At 47.1% G+C, this 19,452-nt stretch overlaps 1 protein-coding gene across 1 annotated transcript; it reads right to left on the bottom strand.

Annotated features, from left to right (window-relative positions):
- Positions 1-13,319: 13,319 nt before the first annotated feature.
- On the bottom strand, positions 13,320-15,186 carry LOC119308284. Its single transcript, XM_037584384.1, has one exon. It carries the CDS (start codon positions 15,080-15,082, stop codon positions 13,445-13,447), a length of 1,638 nt encoding a protein of 545 aa, XP_037440281.1. The 5' UTR covers positions 15,083-15,186; the 3' UTR covers positions 13,320-13,444.
- Between the last annotated feature and the right edge of the window lie 4,266 nt (positions 15,187-19,452).

Below are 19,452 nucleotides of genomic sequence, written 5' to 3'. Positions count from 1 at the left end.
GTATGCGTAATGTGGTACCGCATTGAATCTAGCGAATGCGGTTCGTCCGAGCAGTGTGTGGTAACCACTACGAAAAGGGATGATATCAAATATTAACTCTTCGCTCCGGAAGTTATCCGGGGATCCAAAGACCACTTCCAGTGTTATAGAACCCGTACAGCGGGCCTCTACTCCAGGAATTACACCTTTAAAGGTGGTTTTAGTGGGCTTGATCCTTGAAGGGTCAATGCCCATTTTGCGCACTGCGTCCTGATAAAGCAGGTTCAGGCTGCTGCCGCCGTCCATAAGGACTCGCGTGAGGTGGAATCCGTCAATGATTAGGTCTAAGACCAATGCGGCTGAGCTGCCATGATGGATGCTAGTAGGATGATCCCTACGATCAAAGGTGATAGGACAAGCTGACCATGGGTTGAATTTGGGGGCGACTGGCTCCATCGCATAGACATCCCGTAGTGCTCGCTTCCGTTCCCGCTTGGGGATGTGAGTGGCGTAGACCATATTAACTATTTTCACCTGGGGGGAATTTCTTTTGTCCCCTCGTATTCGGACGCCGGGGCTCTTCGTCATCGTCGTTGTGCAGCCTCTTTTTCCTTGTTTTCGACGTTTATATTACCGGCCTTTTTGAACACCCAGCAGTCTCTATTGGTGTGGTTGGCTGGCTTGTCCAGGGTGCCATGAATTTGGCACGAGCGCTCCAGTATGCGGTCCAGGCTGGACGGTCCCTAATTATTTCTTTTGAACGGCTTTTTCCGCTGACCGGACTTAGATCCGCTGAATCCGGCGTTGACCGCCGTGTCTTCAGTGCTATTGCCATTGTTCCATCTCTTATGTCTATTACGCCGTGGCTTGCCATTAGCATCGCGGCCGTCTGAAGTGTCGGCATGTGGCGTGGTGCCGCTGCGAGCCAACCAGCTATCCTCACCTGCACAAAAGCGGGTCATTAGGGTTGTGAGAGCTTCCATGGACTTGGGTTTTTCCTGGCCGAGGTGTCGAGCGAGCCACTCGTCGTGGATATTATGCTTAAAAGCCGCCAGGGCTTCGGCGTTCGGACAGTCGACTATTTGGTTCTTTTTAGTAAGGAACCGAGTCCAGAATTTCCGGGCTGACTCTCCGGGCTGTTGAGTAATGTGCCTCAGGTCATCGGTGTTTGGTGGTCGCACATATGTGCCCTGGAAGTTATCGAGGAATGCGTGTTCCAGGTTTTCCCAACTGCCAATGGAATTTGCTGGCAGGGTGTTCAGCCAGTGCCGGGCTGGTCCTTTGAGCTTAAGGGGAAGATACTTGATGGCGTGTAGATAACCTCCGCAGGCCATGTGAATGTGGAGAAGAAAATCTTCGATCAATACTGCGGGGTCTGTTGTGCCATCGTATGATTCGATGTTTACAGGTTTGAACCCTTCTGGGAATTCATGATCCATTACTTCGTCGGTGAAGCAGAGGGGGTGTGCGGCGCCTCTGTGCCGGGCTATATGGCTATGCAAATCGAATTGGTCTAGGTTGTTGTGTTCGGCCCGGCCGGACTTGTTGATGATGTATCCGGCGCGACGATCATCGTCGCACGCTGGGGCACGCCCCGCGATCCGTAGATCGATCTTGGCTGTCCTGCTTTGTTTTCCAAAATATCTTGCAGGTCTTGCCTGTTGCCCTGGGCCATAGTGTATCGGCGTGGGGGCGCGGGCTGGTTTTCAGGCTGATATGTCGTTTTATCCCGACCACGGGGTGGCTGGTCAACCATTTGGCGCTCGAGTCCATATTCCTCGGCTGCCAGGACTTCAGTCCATCTATCTGTGAGCAGGTCTTGATCAGCTTGGAGTTGCTGCTGCTTCTTCTTCAGGCTCCTTGTAGTGGCTATAAGCCTACGCTTGAAGCGTTCCTGCTCCACGGGGTCCTCAGGCACGCCGAATTCGTCGTCACCGAGGCTAATCTCATCTTTGGAGGGGGGCATGTAGTTGTCCTCCACCGGGTATCCGTCCTTCGCCTGTTCTTCTGGGCTGACCTGCTCATCTTCCTGTTCGGCCTACTCGAAGGCGGGCTGGTCAGGGTCATATTCCTCTTCGGCGCCATCCGGATTACTTTCGTCTCCGGGGCCGGTATTGCTGTGGCGGGGCTTGGAGTGGCGCCGACGATGCCCATGCTTTGTTTTTCTTCCCGAGGGGTTATCCTCCGTTGCCTCATCGCCATTGGTTTCCTTCGGAGTGTCCACCATATATATATCGTATGAGGAGGTGGCCGTCCGCCGCCCTGTGAGCTGTGGCTCCTGTGATTCTCCTACATCGTCGTCCATACCGTCGATGTCTTCGGAGTAGAAGTCAAGCACGTCGGTTAGATCATCGATCGTGGCAATGAAGTGGGTGGTGGGTGGGCAACGAATTCTATCGTCGTTTGCATCCCACTCAAGCCAGACATAGTTCGGCCCAGAGTCTCCTGACAAAGAGAGAGACTTTAATAAGTTCAGCATGTCGCCAAAGGGCGAGTGCTGAAAGACGTCCGCCGCGGTGAACTCCATCACTGGAGCCCAACCTGGCTCGGCGGGCTCGGGGACGCGCGGACTGGAACCTACAACCGGATATGAATCCGAGGGTCCGGAGTCACAGGCTCCCTCATAAGTGAGGCATGTGTTCGGCTCCATCGCCGATGAGGGTACGGCCTGCGGGGTGGGGTCCAGCCCTCCGTCCTTAGGCAACGCAACCTGCCCCGGATTTAGATCCGAGGCTTCTGCCAGGGTGATATCCCGAGCATCGTCTGACAGCAGGTCTAAGCCGTGCTCCTCGTGACTGTTCGGCGCTCCTGATGCTGGCCCGAATCCGTCGAAGATCAAGTCCCCGCGAATATCCGTTGTGTAGTTCAAGTTTCCAAACCTGACCTGGTGGCCGGGGGCATAGCTATCGATCTCCTCCAGCTGGCCAAGAGAATTGGCCCGCAGTGCGAAGCCGCCGAACACGAAGATCTGTCCGGGGAGAAAAGTCTCACCCTGGATGGCGTTGTTGTTGATTGAAGAAGCCATCAAGCCTATCGGTGACGACACAGAGGAACTCTCAATGAAAGCACCAATGTCGGTGTCAAAATCGGCGGATCTCGGGTAGGGGGTCCCGATCTGTGCGTCAAGGCTGATGGTAACAGGAAGCAAGGGACACAGATGTTTACCCAGGTTCAGGCCCTCTCGATGGAGGTAAAACCCTACTTCCTGCTTGATTAATATTGATGATATGGGTAGTACAAGAGTAGATCTACCACGAGATCGTAGAGGCTAAACACTAAGAGCTAGCCTATGATGGTATGATTGTAATTGTGATCGGCCTTCTAAGGACCAACCTCTCCGGTTTATATAGACATCGGAGAGGGCTAGGGTTTACATGGAGTCGGTTACAAGGAAGGAAATATAATATCTAGATCGCCAATCTCGCCTTCCACGCAAAGGAAAGTCCCATCCGGACACGGGCCGAAGTCTTGAGTCTTGTATCTTCATGCTTCAATAGTCCAGATGTTGTACACAGTCCGGCTGTCCGGACACCCCCTAATCTAGGACTCCCTCACCAACTGACAGCTCCGCCATTCAATATAAATACGTATCCGATTTGTGACTTAGAGTCATCCGAATCAGTGTCAAAGCTAGCATCGACGTAACCATTTACAAGGAGGTCTTTGTCACCTCCATAAATGAGAAACATATCCTTAGTCCTTTTCAGGTACTTCAGGATGTTCTTGATTGCTGTCCAGTGATCCACTCCTGGATTACTTTGGTACCTCCCTGCTAAACTTATAGTAAGGCACACATCAGGTCTGGTACACAACATAGCATACATGATAGAACCTATGGCTGAGGCATAGGGAATGAGTTTCATTTTCTCTGTATCTTCTACAGTGGTCGGGCATTGAGTATGACTCAACTTCATACCTTGTAACATAGGCAAGAACCCTTTCTTTGACTGATCCATTTTGAACTTCTTCAAAACTTTATCAAGGTATGTGCTTTGTGAAAGTCCAATTAAGCGTCTTGATCTATCTCTATAGATCTTGATGCCCAATATATAAGTAGCTTCACCGAGGTCTTTCATTGAAAAACTTTTATTCAAGTATCCTTTTATGCTATCCAGAAATTCTACATCATTTCCAATGAACAATATGTCATCCACATTTAATATTAGAAATGCTATAGAGCTCCCACTCACTTTCTTGTAAATACAGGCTTCTCCGAAAGTCTGTATAAAACCATATGCTTTGATCACCTCATCAAAGCATATATTCTAGCTCCGAGATGCTTGCACCAGTCCATAGATGGATCGCTGGAGCTTGTACACTTTGTTAGCACCTTTAGGATCGACAAAACCTTCTGGTTGCATCATATACAACTCTTCTTTAAGAAACCCATTAAGGAATGCAGTTTTGACGTCCATTTGCCAGATTTCATAATCATAAAATGTGGCAATTGCTAACATGATTCAGAAAAACTTAAGCATCGCTACGGATGAGAAGGTCTCATCATAGTCAACTCCTTGAACTTGTCGAAAACCTTTCGCAACAAGTCGAGCTTTGTAGACAGTAACATTACCATTAGCGTCAGTCTTCTTCTTGAAGATCCATTTATTCTCTATGGCTCGCCGATCATCGGGCAACTCCACCAAAGTCCATACTTTGTTCTCATGCATAGATCCTATCTCGGATTTCATGGCCTCAAGCCATTTATCGGAATCTGGGCTCATCATCGCTTCCTCATAGTTCATAGGTTCATCATGGTCTAGTAACATGACTTCCCGAATAGGATTACCGTACCACTCTGGTGTGGAACATAGGCATCACGAGAATGGTTTTCTGTGATGAGCTACTTTCCAATTAGAGAGAAGGTACAATTACCTCATCAAGTTCTACTTTCCTCCCACTCACTTCTTTCGAGAGAAACTCCTTCTCTAGAAAGGATCCATTCTTAGCAACAAGGATCTTGCCTTTGGATCTGTGATAGAAGGTGTACCCAACAGTTTCTTTTGGGTATCCTATGAAGATGCACTTCTTCGATTTGGGTTCGAGCTTATCAGGCTGAAGCTTTTTCACATAAGCATTGCAACCCCAAACTTTAAGAAACGACAGCTTAGGTTTCTTGCCAAACCACAGTTCATACGGTGTCGTCTCAACGGATTTAGACGGTGCCCTATTTAACGTGAATGCAGTTGTCTCTAATGCATAACCCCAAAACGATAGTGGTAAATCGATAAGAGACATCATAGATCGCACCATATCTAATAAAGTACGGTTATGACGTTCGGACACACCATTATGCTGTGGTGTTCCACGTGGCGTGAGTTGTGAAACTATTCCATATTGTTTTAAATGAAGGCCAAACTCGTAACTCAAATATTCACCTCCGCGATCAGATCGTAGATACTTTATTTTCTTGTTACGATGATTCTCCACTTCACTCTGAAATTCTTTGAACTTTTCAAATGTTTCAGACTTGTGTTTCATCAAGTAGATATACCCATATCTTCTCAAATCATCTGTGAAGGTCAGAAAATAACAATACCCACTGCGAGCCTCTACACTCATCGGACCGCATACATTGGTATATATTGTTTCCAATAAGTCAGTGGCTCGCTCCATTGTTCCAGAGAACGGAGTTTTAGTCATCTTTCCCATGAGGCATGGTTCGCAAGCATCAAATGATTCATAATCAAGTGATTCCAAAAGTCCATCCGCATGGAGTTTCTTCATGCGCTTTACACCAATATGATCTAAATAGCAATGCCACAAATATGTTGCACTATCATTATCAACTTTGCATCTTTTGGCATCAATATTATGAATATGTGTATCATCACGATCGAGATTCAACAAAATAGACCAGTCTTCAAGGGTGCATGACCATAAAAGATATTACTCATATAAATAGAACAACCAATATTCTCTGATTTAAATGAATAAGCGTCTCGCATTAAACAAGATTCAGATATAATGTTCATGCTCAACGCTGGTACCAAATAACAATTATTCAGGTCTAAAACTAATCCCGAAGGTAGATGTAGAGGTAGCGTGCCGATGGCGATCACATCGACCTTGGAACCATTTCCGACGCGCATCGTCACCTCGTCCTTAGCCAATCTTTGTTTAATCCATAGCCCCTGTTTCGAGTTACAAATATGAGCAATCTAAGCGGTACCAAATACACACGCGCTACTACGAGCATTAGTAAGGTACACATCAATAAAATGTATATCAAATATACCTTTGTTCACTTTGCCATCCTTCTTATCCGCCAAATACTTGGGGCAGTTCCGCTTCCAGTGACCAGTCCCTTTGTAGTAGAAGCACTCAGTTTCATGCTTGGGTCCAACTTTGGGCTTCTTCCCGGGAGTGGCAACTTGCTTTCCATTCTTCTTGAAGTTCCCCTTCTTTCTCTTGCCCCTTTTTCTTGAAACTAATGGTCTTGTTAACCATCAACACTTGATGCTCCTTCTTGATTTCTACCTCCGCGGCTTTGAGCATTGCAAAGAGCTCGGGAATAGTCTTCTCCATCCCTTGCATATTATAGTTCATCACGAAGCCTTTGTAGCTTGGTGGCAGTGATTGAAGAACTCTGTCAATAACACTATCATCTGGAAGATTAACTCCCAGCTGAGTCAACTGGTTATGATACCCAGACATTCTGAGTATGTGTTCACTGACAGAACTGTTCTCCTCCATCTTGCACTATAGAACTTGTTGGAGACTTCATGTCTCTCAACTTGGGCATTTGCTTGAAATATTAACTTCAACTCCTGGAACATCTCATATGCTCCATGATGTTCAAAACGTCTTTGAAGTCCTAATTCCAAGACGTAAAGCATGGCACACTGAACTATCGAGTAGTCATGAACACGTGATTGCCAAACGTTCATAATGTCTGCAGTTGTTGGAGGGGATGGCACAACTAGCAGTGCATCAAGGACATAATTCTTTTGTGCAGCAATGAGGATAATCCTCAAGTTACGGACCCAGTCCGTGTAATTGCTACCATCATCTTTCAACTTAGCTTTCTCTAGGAAGGCATTAAAATTCAAGGGAACGGTAGCACGGGCCATTGATCTACAACATAGATATGCAAAAACTATCAGGACAAAGTTCATGATAAATTAAGTTCAATTAATCATATTACTTAAGAACTCCCACTTAGATAGACATCCCTCGAGTCATCTAAATGATCACGTGATCCAAATCAACTAAACCATGTCCGATCATCACGTGAGATGGAGCAGTCATCAATGGTGAACATCTCTATGTTGATCATATCTACGATATGATTCACGTTCGACATTTCGGTCTCCAGTGTTCTGAGGCCATGTCTGTACATGCTAGGCTCGTCAAGTTTAACCCAAGTATTTCGCATGTGCAAAACTGTCTTGCACCTGTTGTATGTGAACGTAGAGCCTATCACACCTGATCATCACCTGGTGTCTCAGCATGACGAACTGTCGCAATGGTGCATGCTCAGGGAGAACACTTATACCTTGAAATTTTAGTAAGGGATCATCTTATAATGCTACCGCCATACTAAGAAAAATAAGATGCATAAAACATAAACATCACATGCAATCAAAATATGTGACATGATATGGCCATCATCATCTTGTGCTTTTGATCTCCATCTCCAAAGCACTGTCATGATCTCCATCGTCACTGGCTTGACACCTTGATCTCCGTCGTAGCATCATGGTCGTCTCGCCAACTATTGCTTCTACAACTATCGCTAACGCATAGGATAAAGTAAAGCAATTACATGGAGTTTGCATTTCATACAATAAAGCGACAACCATAAGGCTTGTGCCAGTTGCCGACAACTTTTACAAAACATGATCATATCATACAACAACGTATATCACATCACGTCTTGACCATATCACATCACAACATGCCCTGCAAAAACAAGTTAGACGTCCTCTACTTTGTTGTTGCTAGTTTTACGTGGCTGCCACAGGCTTCTAGCAAGAACCGTTCTTACCTATGCATCAAAACCACAACGGTGTTTCATCAAATTTGTTGTTTTAACCTTCAACAAGGACCGGCCGCGGTCAAATTCGATTCAACTAAAGTTGGAGAAATAGACACCCGCTAGCCACCTTTATGCAAAACTAGTTGCATGTCTGTCGGTGGAACCGGTATCATGAACGTGGTCATGTAAGGTTTGTCCAGGCCGCTTCATCCAACAATACCGATGAATCAAAATAAGACGTTGGTGGTAAGCAGTATGACTATCACCACCCACAACTCTGTGTGTTCTACTCGTGCATATCATCTATGCATAGACCTGGCTCGGATGCCACTGTTGGGAAACGTAGCATGCAATTTCAAAGAACTTCCTACGCTCACACAAGATCTATCTAGGAGATGCATAGCAACGAGAGGGGGAGAGTGTGTCCACGTACCCTCGTAGATCGAAAGCGGAAGCATTTGACAACGCGGTTGATGTAGTCGAACTTCTTCTCATTCCAACCAATCAGGCACCGAACGTACGGCACCTCCGAGTTCTGCACACGTTCAGCTCGATGACGTCCCTCGAACTCTTGATCTAGCAAAGTGTTGAGGGAGAGTTCTGTCAGCACAACGGCGTGGTGACAGTGATGGTGAAGTGATCCATGCAGGGCTTCACCTAAGCACTACGTGAATATGACCGGAGGCGTAAACTGTGGAGGGGGCACCACACACAGCTAACAATGGTTGGTATGTGTTCTAGGTGCCTCCCCCTTCGTATATATAGGTGGGAGGGAGAGGGAGCAGCCAAGGGGGTACCCAAGTAGGAGGAATCCTACTTGGGGCCCTAGTCCTATTCGCCCCCCCTACCATAATTACCGGAGGAGGAAGGAAGGAGGAGGGAGGAGGGAAGGAAGGGGAGGCCGAATCCCTCCCCTTCCTTTCTCTCTTCCCCTCTTTACTTCCCCTCTAGGTTCGTCCTATATGGGGGGCGCAGCAGCCCATGCTGGCTGCTGGGTTTCCCCTCTTGGCCCATATGTTTGTCGGGGTTGCCCGGTACCCCTTTTCAGTGACCCGATATGGACCCGGTAACCCCGAAACACTTCCGGTGTCCGAATACTATCGTCCTATATATCAATATTTACCTCTCGACCATTTCGAGACTCCTCTTCATGTCCGTGATCTCATCCGGGACTACGAACAATATTCGGTCACCAAATCATATAACTCATATAATACAAAATCGTCATCCAACGTTAAGCTTGCGGGCCCTACAGGTTCGAGAACTATGTAGACATGACCGAGACACCTCTCTGGTCAATAACCAATAGTGGAACCTGGATGTTTATATTGGCTCCTACATATTCTACCAAGATCTTTATCGGTCGTACCGTAATGACAACATACGTTATTTCCTTCGTCATCGGTATGTTACTTGCCCATGATTTGACCGTGGTATCTTCATACCTAGTTCAATCTCATTACCGAAAAGTCTCTTTACTTGTTCCGTAATGCATCATCCCGCAACTAACTCATTAGTCACATTGCTTGCAAGGCTTCTTATGATGTGCATTACCGAGAGGGCCCAGAGATACCTCTCCGATACTCGGAGTGACAAATCCTAATCTCAATATATGCCAACCCAACAAACACCTTCGGAGATGCCTGTAGAGCATCTTTATAATCACCCAGTTACGTTGTAACGTTTGATAGCACACAAGGCATTCCTCCGGTATTCGGGAGTTGCATAATCCCATAGTCAAAGGAATATGTATATGACATGAAGAAGGCTATAGCAATAAAACTGAACGATCAATATGCTAAGCTAACGGATGGGTCATGTCCATCACATCATTCTCCTAATGATGTGATCCCGTTCATCAATTGACAACACATGTCTATGGTTAGGAAACTTAACCATCTTTGATTAACGAGCTAGTCTAGTAGAGGGTTACTAGGGACACGATGTTTTGTCTATGTACCCACACATGTATCAATGTTTTCGGTTAATACAATTCTAGCATGGATAATAAACATTTATCATGAATAAGGAAATATAAAATAACAACTTTATTATTGCCTCTTGGGCACACTTCCTTCAAAACTTTCCGATGAACCCGTGAGTTGTTGCTACGATCACCATGTAACAAATGACATTTGAGCAACCCCAAAGGCCACCATACGGTAAGAAATGACCATGATACTCTCATGGTCTAAGGAACAAGATCACATGTTAACACTCTATATTATTATAATTGATTATAGATGATATTAACTCAATTCCTAACATACAAGATTGGGTCGATTCAATATGACCGTTCTTCTAACGTCATAATCTCAATGTTGCTTTAGGACTATCGTTACTCTTCATGATATCCTAAGATCCGGAAAACGTGAATACCAACAACACTTGATCTAGTCCCAGAGGCAAGACTAGGAACCTTCTATTTAACCGTTTATCATTCCACAAGTGCATATGTGTTTTCCACTGAATCGAATATTCTAGGATCATAGCAGTTGTAGCATAGAATATAAACTCCATAATTATGAATATGGAAATATAATAATACAAATGTTATTGCCTCTAGGGCACATTTCCAGCAGAGAGGAGTTGTAAGCGGCTTGATAGTAAACACTTTTTCATTCGTTAATTTACACAAAAATGAAACCAATGTTGTAAGGGGTCTGAGTTGAAGAATGTTGTAAGTAACCGCTCACGTAGAATGGGCCGGGATGCGCAACGGGGCTTCGGCTGTGCCAAGCTCTTCCCCTTGGCGCACTTGGTTTCATGATGATCTTCGTGTAGACTATGGTGTACTATTAGAGTGTTTGAGTACGAGTTGCGATCTTGCATGCACTTCCACGTATCCATTTTTGCTAGCAGCTATCATCGTGCATTGCCTACTCTCACCTCGAGATTTGGCGCATACTTTGTCTATACGTCCATATCTCGTGAGAGAACGCCATCATACCTATCTATTATGGCATTTTCATAGCCATTCCAAGATATATTTTGATGTAACTTCCATCATCACTCATTACATGATTAGAGATATTTAACTTCGATGTTGCATGACGTAAGATAGCTAGCTTAATATTTACATGGCTTGTTCATTTTTTATGCCTTTGCTATGCTAGATCATTACACATGTTGGTTTACTTCTAGAGGCATTCATTAGATGTTTTTGCATCATGTTTACTATTAGTTGAGTTATTAGTACATTTATTGTATTGATTGTCATGTTAGAGTGTTGCTCCTACCTTGTGAGGAATAAAAAAATGAGCCAAAAAAACAAAGAGAAAAAGTTCCATGGAGGCCAAAAAAATCAAGAGAATAAAAGAGAGAGGGGCACACTACTATCCTTTTTGCATACATATGTGTTCCTCAATGTAACAGTTTGATTTGTCATATAGAGAGTTATCACACGCTTCATGTTTATATACTAGTTGGGAATTTTCACGTTATATAACTTGGCATGTATATTTCTATGATGAGCTTCCTCAAAATGTTGTAGATCTTCATGAGCAAGCGAGTTGGATGCACACACCACTTGTCCATTAAAGGGTTGATGAATAGAGGGAGTTCTGTTGACAGTTGGGTTCAATAGTGCAAGTAAGCTACCGCAGTTACAGAAAGTGGAAAGGCTTGTATTGGTGTTGTTGCCGCTAGGGATAAAAAGATGGTTGCATAATTATCCTTTGAACGCGGGGTGAAGACGATATATCATCTACTTCATGTCATGATACTTAATGCAATACTCTATTTACTTAATACTTTAAGATGCACGTTGGATATCGGTCTTCGGTGGAGTATTAACTACAGGTGCGGTTGGATAACGGTCTATGGATTTATGGACATGATGCTCATATGTTGATTATGTTGTGAATAGTCATACTTATAAGCATTGCAATTTAATCACTGTCCAACTATAATTCATTTACCATACCCATTTCTTATCTTTTTTAGTAGACCACTAGTGAACCTATGGAGCCCGTTCCTTTTCCTCCATAAAGTTCTCAACCATAATCAACGCTCTTTTAGTTTCGTGTTTCAATTTTCTGTTAATCTTCATCAACACTCTCCACACATGCATTTTATTTCTTTTTGTAACCAACCAATCTAGTGAGATTGGCAACCTCGCTACTCCTATTGGGGGAACAAGAAAGTTTGATTTGTGTGTGCAAATACCAATTATTGATTGTAACCATGTAGCTCTCATGGATTCGATAAACCTTGAGGTCAACTAGGGGAAACTGTTGCTTGCTATAATCCCTTGCACTTGGGGGGGGGGGGACTCCTTCCTAGTAGAGAGGAAGCACGCCGCCAACCATCCGTCCTCTGCCCATTGTCCGATGTGTCATCTCTGTTGCTGTGCATACTAAAGACCCTCCTATTGCTTTCATTGTGTTGCAATGAGCTTGATGCTCTTGGTGTTGTCTTGGTTTATCTTTGCTCAATGACGACACAAGATGCCTCCTCAACATGCTAATCATTCCGAATTCATGTGAGGGAGCTCCCAGTCAAGGTCCAGGTTCGTGTTCATATGTCACACGCTGATTATGGATGGTCCCGCGTTGCACCGTAGGGTTTGGTATGCATGTTGGTGTTGCGTGTTAGGAAGCTTGCAAAGTTTTTGTGTTGTGATCCCTCGACGATACCCTACATCTACTTGTGTCTCTTATGGTGATGACCCTTCTATCTGCTAGCTAGGGCGTCCCTTGTTTGGGCGTCAATTTTTTTCTCATCTTCTTTTATCCTTATTACTTGTATGGTTTTCTCTTCGGTTTTTCTGGGGTCAATTATCCGGTTTTTCATATAAACTGGATCAATTTTTTTTGAATGACATTAAATTCAGGTGAGGAAGCTCTCCCCCGTTGACTGTTAAAAAAACCATTAGGCAAAACATTTCTGCAAATCTAGTACTCGCTCCGTCTCAAAATAAGTGTCTCAACTTTGTACTAACTTTAGTACAAAGTTACTAGGGTAGGGGCATGTCCAACGGGGGCGCTAGCAAGATTCCCGGTAGAATGGCAGTTGGACCCTCAATTCCTGGCGTCACATGAAGCATCGGCGCAAGAAGTGAAAGCGGGCGATTGTGCTTTTTTACCTTGCGGGATAGAGGGCTGGTGCAGCGGCCCATTCTTCCTAGCGCCTATGAATTAGCGTTCAGCGTTGAAGCAAACCAGCGCTTGGATATTTCTTTAGTTTTATCATATATTTTTATTTTCCTAAGCGCCTGGCATTGAAGATGCCCTAAGACACTTCTTTTGGGACATAGGGAGTAATCTTATTTGTATAGCACCTAGCTGTGTGCGGACATAACATCACATCAATTACAAGATGCATGGTTCTATTCTAGCAAATGAATTAAGAAGGGGCAAAATCACCAAGGCGTCTAATCTCTTCGCCCAAAAGATGCCACCTTTACTTAATATAAACACTCTCAGATCATCCAATTCGGCTGACACTTGGCAAGACAGATATGCTGATTGAGTAATTCACATGTCGTCATCCTATGTAATCAGCTCGATCATGGTAAACATCGCCACCCACTGACTCCAATTTTGGCTTTGCGGAGAGCTGAGTCCCGTATCTCCACAGGTAATTCAGCCCAACAAGCAGCTCGATGATGGCATCTTCGGTCTTGTCCCGGTCAGCGAAGTGCAGCGTCTGCAGGAGCAGAACGCTCGTGCCGGAGCCGACGTTCCGCTGCTCGAAGCTCCTCTCGGACCGCCACCGCACAGTGTTGTGGGCGACCGGTGCTAGCCATCCGAGGATCCCCTGCACCGTGTCAGCCCACCCGGCGGCCAGGACGCGATCGCAGGGCGTGCCCTTCTTCCGAGCTGCGGACGACGGCGGCCTTAGGCGTGCTCGGAGGGACGCCCGGATACTGTCAGTCAGCATGCCGTACAGCGCATCCCTCTCGTCGGGGCAGATGTGCCGGGGCGAGATGGCGAGCTTCTCGGCGAAGACGACGAGGTTCGCGTAGTGCGATGCCAGGGCGGCTGCGCCGAGGGTCGTCTCCGGTGCGTTTTCCAGCACGTCGTGCGACGAGCACTCGAACACCGAAGTGGAGAGCTTCCTGTTGGCGCTGTGACGATCACTCTCGTTGGTCTGGGAACTGCCACTGAAATCGTCGTTGTTGGATGAGACGTAGCTGAAGCTCAGTGGGAGATCATGGCCGCCGTGGACCCACCCCTCCTTGTTCGGAGACTTGCTCCCGCTGACCATGCAGCCGATGAGGTGCTTGCCACGCACAGGCCACTTGAGCTGCTTCAAACTCTGGCTCCTGGAAAGTAGGAACCGGCGAACGTCGCCGTTAGGGGCCTTACCGGATTTTGCAGCACCCGTCGACCTCTTTGGAGCATCCACGGGGAAATCAGAGGGATACACCAGCGAATTTGTACTCCCGACGAAGGAGTTGCTCCAGGAGAATGAGAGCCGCGCACCGGCGGGCGACACCATGGCGTAATCGTTCATGGCGATTTTCTTGGGCTGCAGATCGAACACCTGTATGATCCTCGCGACAATGGTGAAGAGCGATCTGCCAAGCAGACGGACGGCGTAGTCCAAGCTCCGGTTCCAGAGCGAGGCCGTGCGGAGGCGGTCGACCTCCTGCCTCTGCCTCGCGACGCGGCGCGCGGCCTCGCCGGGCGCGAACTGCACGCGGCGGAGGCGCGCGCCCTGCTCGAGCTCGGCAAGCACGTCGATCTCCTGGCACAGGAGCCCGGTGGCGGCGACGAGGCGCTGCATCTTTCGCGCCTTGCGGTCCATCTTCTTGGCGGCCGCGTAGCGCAGCCCGTGCGAGTCGGCGCCAGCGCCGCCGGCGATAAGGCCTGAGAAGAGCTCGTCGAACCGGCGCAACAGCGGGTCGGCACACCGGCCCGCGAGCCGCGCGACGGCGCAGGAGATGTCCCCGCACGCTCCGGCCATCTCCGCGACCGCGAGGGCCAGCAGCGCGCTGTCGTCGTCGGCCACGAGCCTCCGCACGCCCTCGAGCCGGACGCCTTCCCCGCGGAGCCGCGCCAGCTGGTCCTCCTCGAGCGCGCGCCACAGGCTCGCGGCCCGCGACATGAGCGCAGCCACCTCGAAGGACAGCATCCCGACCCTCTCCCCTCCGCCGCGGCCAGTGCTCAGCTTACGCATCTTCGCCGAATCCTGTAGTAGCAGTGGCAGCGTAATCGAGGCGGCGGAGGCGGCGCGCGTGATGGGGTTGGGTTCTTCAAAAGCGGCTACGGGGGGGCAGCGGTTTTAGGGAACCGGGAAAGCGCGGGTGGGCAGAGCTGCGCAGCTGCAACCGCATAGGTAGTGTCACGGGGGTGGGCGGGGTGGTGGGAGTTGAAACCGAAACAGAGGGGTCCGACCGGCATCGTGGAAAGGATTATTCGGCGCGTGCAGGGCCGTGGAAACTTTGGCGAATTTTGCTTGGACTCGGGTGGAGACAGACAGAGGAGAGGGATGCGGTGTGGATGATGAGCCATGTGTTGGGTCCGTCGCGCACTATACGTGACTGCGTGCGTCAGGGCGGCCTCTGTCGGGGGCTCGGGATGTTCGCCGGCGCGGCACTCCCAATGATTGGAGGATATAGACAAGCAGACGGTTCTTTGGCCAGTTGCCGTTGCTCATGGGCCACGAACTCACGAACCCCTGTTTTGGCAGTTTGCCTTTGCCCCTGTGTCGATCGCCAACATGTGTCGGAAAGGTAAACGTTGGGACATCCTCAACGTCGTAAACATGCGACCAATGTGTTTGTGTCAGCGGCCTACCGAGCGGCGCCCCTGAAGATACTAAGACGATCGCCAAGAGTAGTTGAGGGGCGTGTTGTCGACAACAGAGGAACTGGTACAGTACCGGTGGCACGGCCCAAGAGTTTGCGGCCCACGAAACTCCCCCAGTGGCTTGCAAGCCTAAACTGGACCCGCTGCTCGGGTGTACGTTAAATGGCTGACGACTGGCTTCATTTGAATTTAGCTTGGAACGGAAGGCGGCTTCACCCGAGAGTTGTGCTCGTACCTATAGTTGTGAGGATGGTTAGGTGGACAAGCTACAGTAAATCAAATTCCCCTTCCTCCAAGAACCCTAGCTAGGACTAAATCGAGCGAATTTCTCACAATTGGTATCAGAGCCTCCGATTTGGAGCTTCCGTTCCACTCCCACCACACACGGTTCAGCGACTGGCGGCGACGTGAGATCATGGAGGGGCTCGGCAAGGAGAGTCGCGCAGTCTATGAGTTGTTCCGCCATGAATTCGCCAACGACATGGACCGTAAACTACAAGCTCGGGGTGAGTCCCTACTCGAATCCATGGGCAAAATCATCGAGGCGGACAATGTGATGCTCGACGACCTCATGTTGGCAAGGCCGGATGGCATACGGGGCGAGCTTGCCCTCGATCTGGAGCAGTTCAAGGCGGATCTGAGCAAGCAGGAAGGCGCGGATCCGGATCCTAAGGTTGATGGAAGCTCTACCTCGCGCGGAGCTGGACAGGACCGTGGTAGCACCGCTGCCAACCCCCTCGGCTTCGACAACGACGGCAGAGGCAAGGCACATAACATCTATGTGCCTCCTCCTACCAGAGGTGCGCGAGATCACAATTATTCCCCCAGAAATTTTCCGCCTCACGACACTCAAACTGTGGATGTTACTGAGCAAGTGCCTTCTTCTCTCCAACTGGACATGCCGAGACTTGATGGTTCCAACCCGAGGCTATGGCAGAATCGGTGTGAAGATCAGTTTCGACTGGGCAACACTCCTTCACATTGTTGGATTTCTCTCGCCACAACCAATTCAAAGGAGCTGCACCAAAATGGCTTGAATTAGTGCATTACATAACAGGTTTGGGCGAAATCAACACAAGACACTTCTCAGGAAGCTATTTCGTATTGCTTAGGACAGTTCTATGAAGGATTATGTGGAGCGATTTGCAGAGCTCTATGGCCAGCTTACTGCTTATGAGGATGCACCAAACTCTCTCCACTATACCACTCGCTTCCTGGATGGACTGAAGCCTAGAGTTCGCATTGTTGTCGCTCTTCAGAAGCCAAAGATTTGGATACAACTTATGAACTAGCTCTCCTACATCAGGAGTTAGGAGAAGGAGTCACACCAATGAACACTTCTTACCAGCGCAAAACTACACCAACACAATCGTCTTCCAGCAACAAGCCTAAGTTTGCAGAGGAGAAAAGGAATTCGGATACTACCAAGGGAATAGTTCCTGATTATAAGTGGGTAGCATTAAAGAATTACAGAAAGTCCAAGGGCTTGTGCTTTGTTTGTGGAGAGAAATGGCAAAATATGTGTGCAAATCAATACTTCAACTGCATTTTGTACATGAATTTATTGATCAGTTGCAGTCTTCTCTTCCTGAGGAACCTGACTCTGACAGCGACCAACCTCCCGTTTCTTCAATTTGTGCTATCCGATTATTTGTTGCTGCGATGGGCAAGGAACAAGAGGCACCAGTACAACAATTGGCAGTGGAATTGCCAGGGCAGTTACTGCACTTTTCGGTGGACTCTAGGAGCACACACTCCTTCCTGGATAGCAAGTATATGGCATTCCGAGGAGTTTCTACCACTAAACCTTTTTCAGTCATTGTTGCTGGTGGTACTACAATCCAGTGTTCTCATTAGATAGTGGGATGTAGTTGGAACTGTAACAAGCACCTTTTCCCTTCAGATTTCAAATTGTTGCAGTTGCATACTTATGATGGAATCCTTGGATTGGACCGGCTAGCCCAACATAGCCCTATGTATGTGGATTGGGTGGAGAAATGGATGTCATTCACTATGGAAGGGCAGACAGTTACACTACAAGCAGTTGATTTTGAAGAATTTTGGTAAACCCGTGTTTCCGTCTCTGCCATTTAGCAAGAAGAGCACACTATTGTTCCTCGTGAAATGCAACTCATACTAGGTGAATTTGCTGATGTTTTCACTGACCCTATAGAGCTACCACCTAGGAGGCAGTGTGATCATCAGATACCACTATTCCAGGAGCAAGACCCATTTCTATGAGACCCTACAAGATAGTACCTCAACTCAAGATGAATTGGAAAAGCATATCAAAGAAATGTTGTAGGTTGGGATTATTAGGCCCAGTAAAAGTCCTTTTTCTTCTCCTGTACTATTGATCAAGAAGAAAAGTGGGGAATGGAGATTGGTCATTGATTACAGGATGCTGAATGCTATAACTGCCAAGGGCAAGTTTCCACTACCAGCAATTAATTGATGAGCTGTTAGATGAGCTATCAGGAGCGGCTTGGTTTTCTCAGTTGGATCATGATACGTCTCCAATGTATCTATAATTTTTTATTGTTCCATGCTATTATATTATCAATCTTGGATGTTTTATATGCATTTACAAGCAATCTATGTCATTTTTTGGGACTAACCTATTAACTCAGTGCCCAGTTCTAGCTACTGTTTTTTTTTGCCTATTTTTGGTTTTTCAGAATATCAGTACCAAACGAAGTCCAAATGCCACGAAAGTTTTTGCAGATTTTTTCTGGACAAAAGAGACACTAGAAGCTTCGGGAGAGGGCCAAAAGACGAAGGGGGTGGCCACGAGCCACCAGGGCATGCCTAGGGGGGTGGGCGCGCCCTGGTGCAGTGTGGGCCCACCTTCGCTCCGTTTACCCTATTTCTGCTGCTATAAATTCTCTAAAATCAGGAAACCAACAAAGAGCCACCCAAAATACGTTTTCCTCCGCCGCAAGTTCCTGTACCACGAGATCCCATCTGGAGGCCTTTTCAGGCACTCTACCGAAGGGAGAATCGATCGTGGAGGGGCTCTACATCAACCTTGTTGCCCTTCCGATGATGTGTGAGTAGTTTACCAAAGACCTACGGGTCCATAGTTAATTGTTAGATGGCTTCTTCTCTCTCTTTGATCTTCAATACAATGTTCTCCTCAATGTCCTTGGAGTTCTATTTGATGTAATCACTTTTTGCGGTGTGTTTGTTGAGATCCAATGAATTGTGAGTTTATGATCAGATTATCCATGAACATTATTTGAGTCTTCTCTGAAGTCTTTTATGCATGATTATTATAGCTTTGTATTTCTCTCCGATATATTGATTTGGTTTGGCCAACTAGATTAATTTTTTTGCAATGGGAGAGGTGCTTCGTGATGGATTTGATCTTGCGGTGCTCAATCCCGGTGATAGAAAGGGACATGTCACGTATTTGTATCGTTGCCATTAAGGATAAAAAGATGGGGTTTATTCGTGTGTGAGTTTACTTTGTCTACATCATGTCATCTTGCTTAAGGCGTTACTCCGTTTTTTATGAACGTAATACTCTAGATGCATGCTGGATAGCGGTCGATGTGTGGAGTAATAGTAGTAGATGTAGTTAGGAGTCGGTCTACTAGTCTTGGATGTGATGCCTACATACATGATCATTGCCTTGGATATCGCCATGATTATTCGCTTTTCTATCAATTGCCCAACAGTAATTTGTTTACCCAACGTATGTTATTTTCAAGAGAAGAGCCTCTAGTGAAAACTATG

The sequence above is a fragment of the Triticum dicoccoides genome, chromosome 5B (assembly GCF_002162155.2).
Source record: "Triticum dicoccoides isolate Atlit2015 ecotype Zavitan chromosome 5B, WEW_v2.0, whole genome shotgun sequence".
NCBI lineage: Eukaryota > Viridiplantae > Streptophyta > Magnoliopsida > Poales > Poaceae > Triticum > Triticum dicoccoides.
Note: the sequence above shows the minus strand (reverse complement) of the source record. Positions and strands in the feature narration are given on the sequence as shown.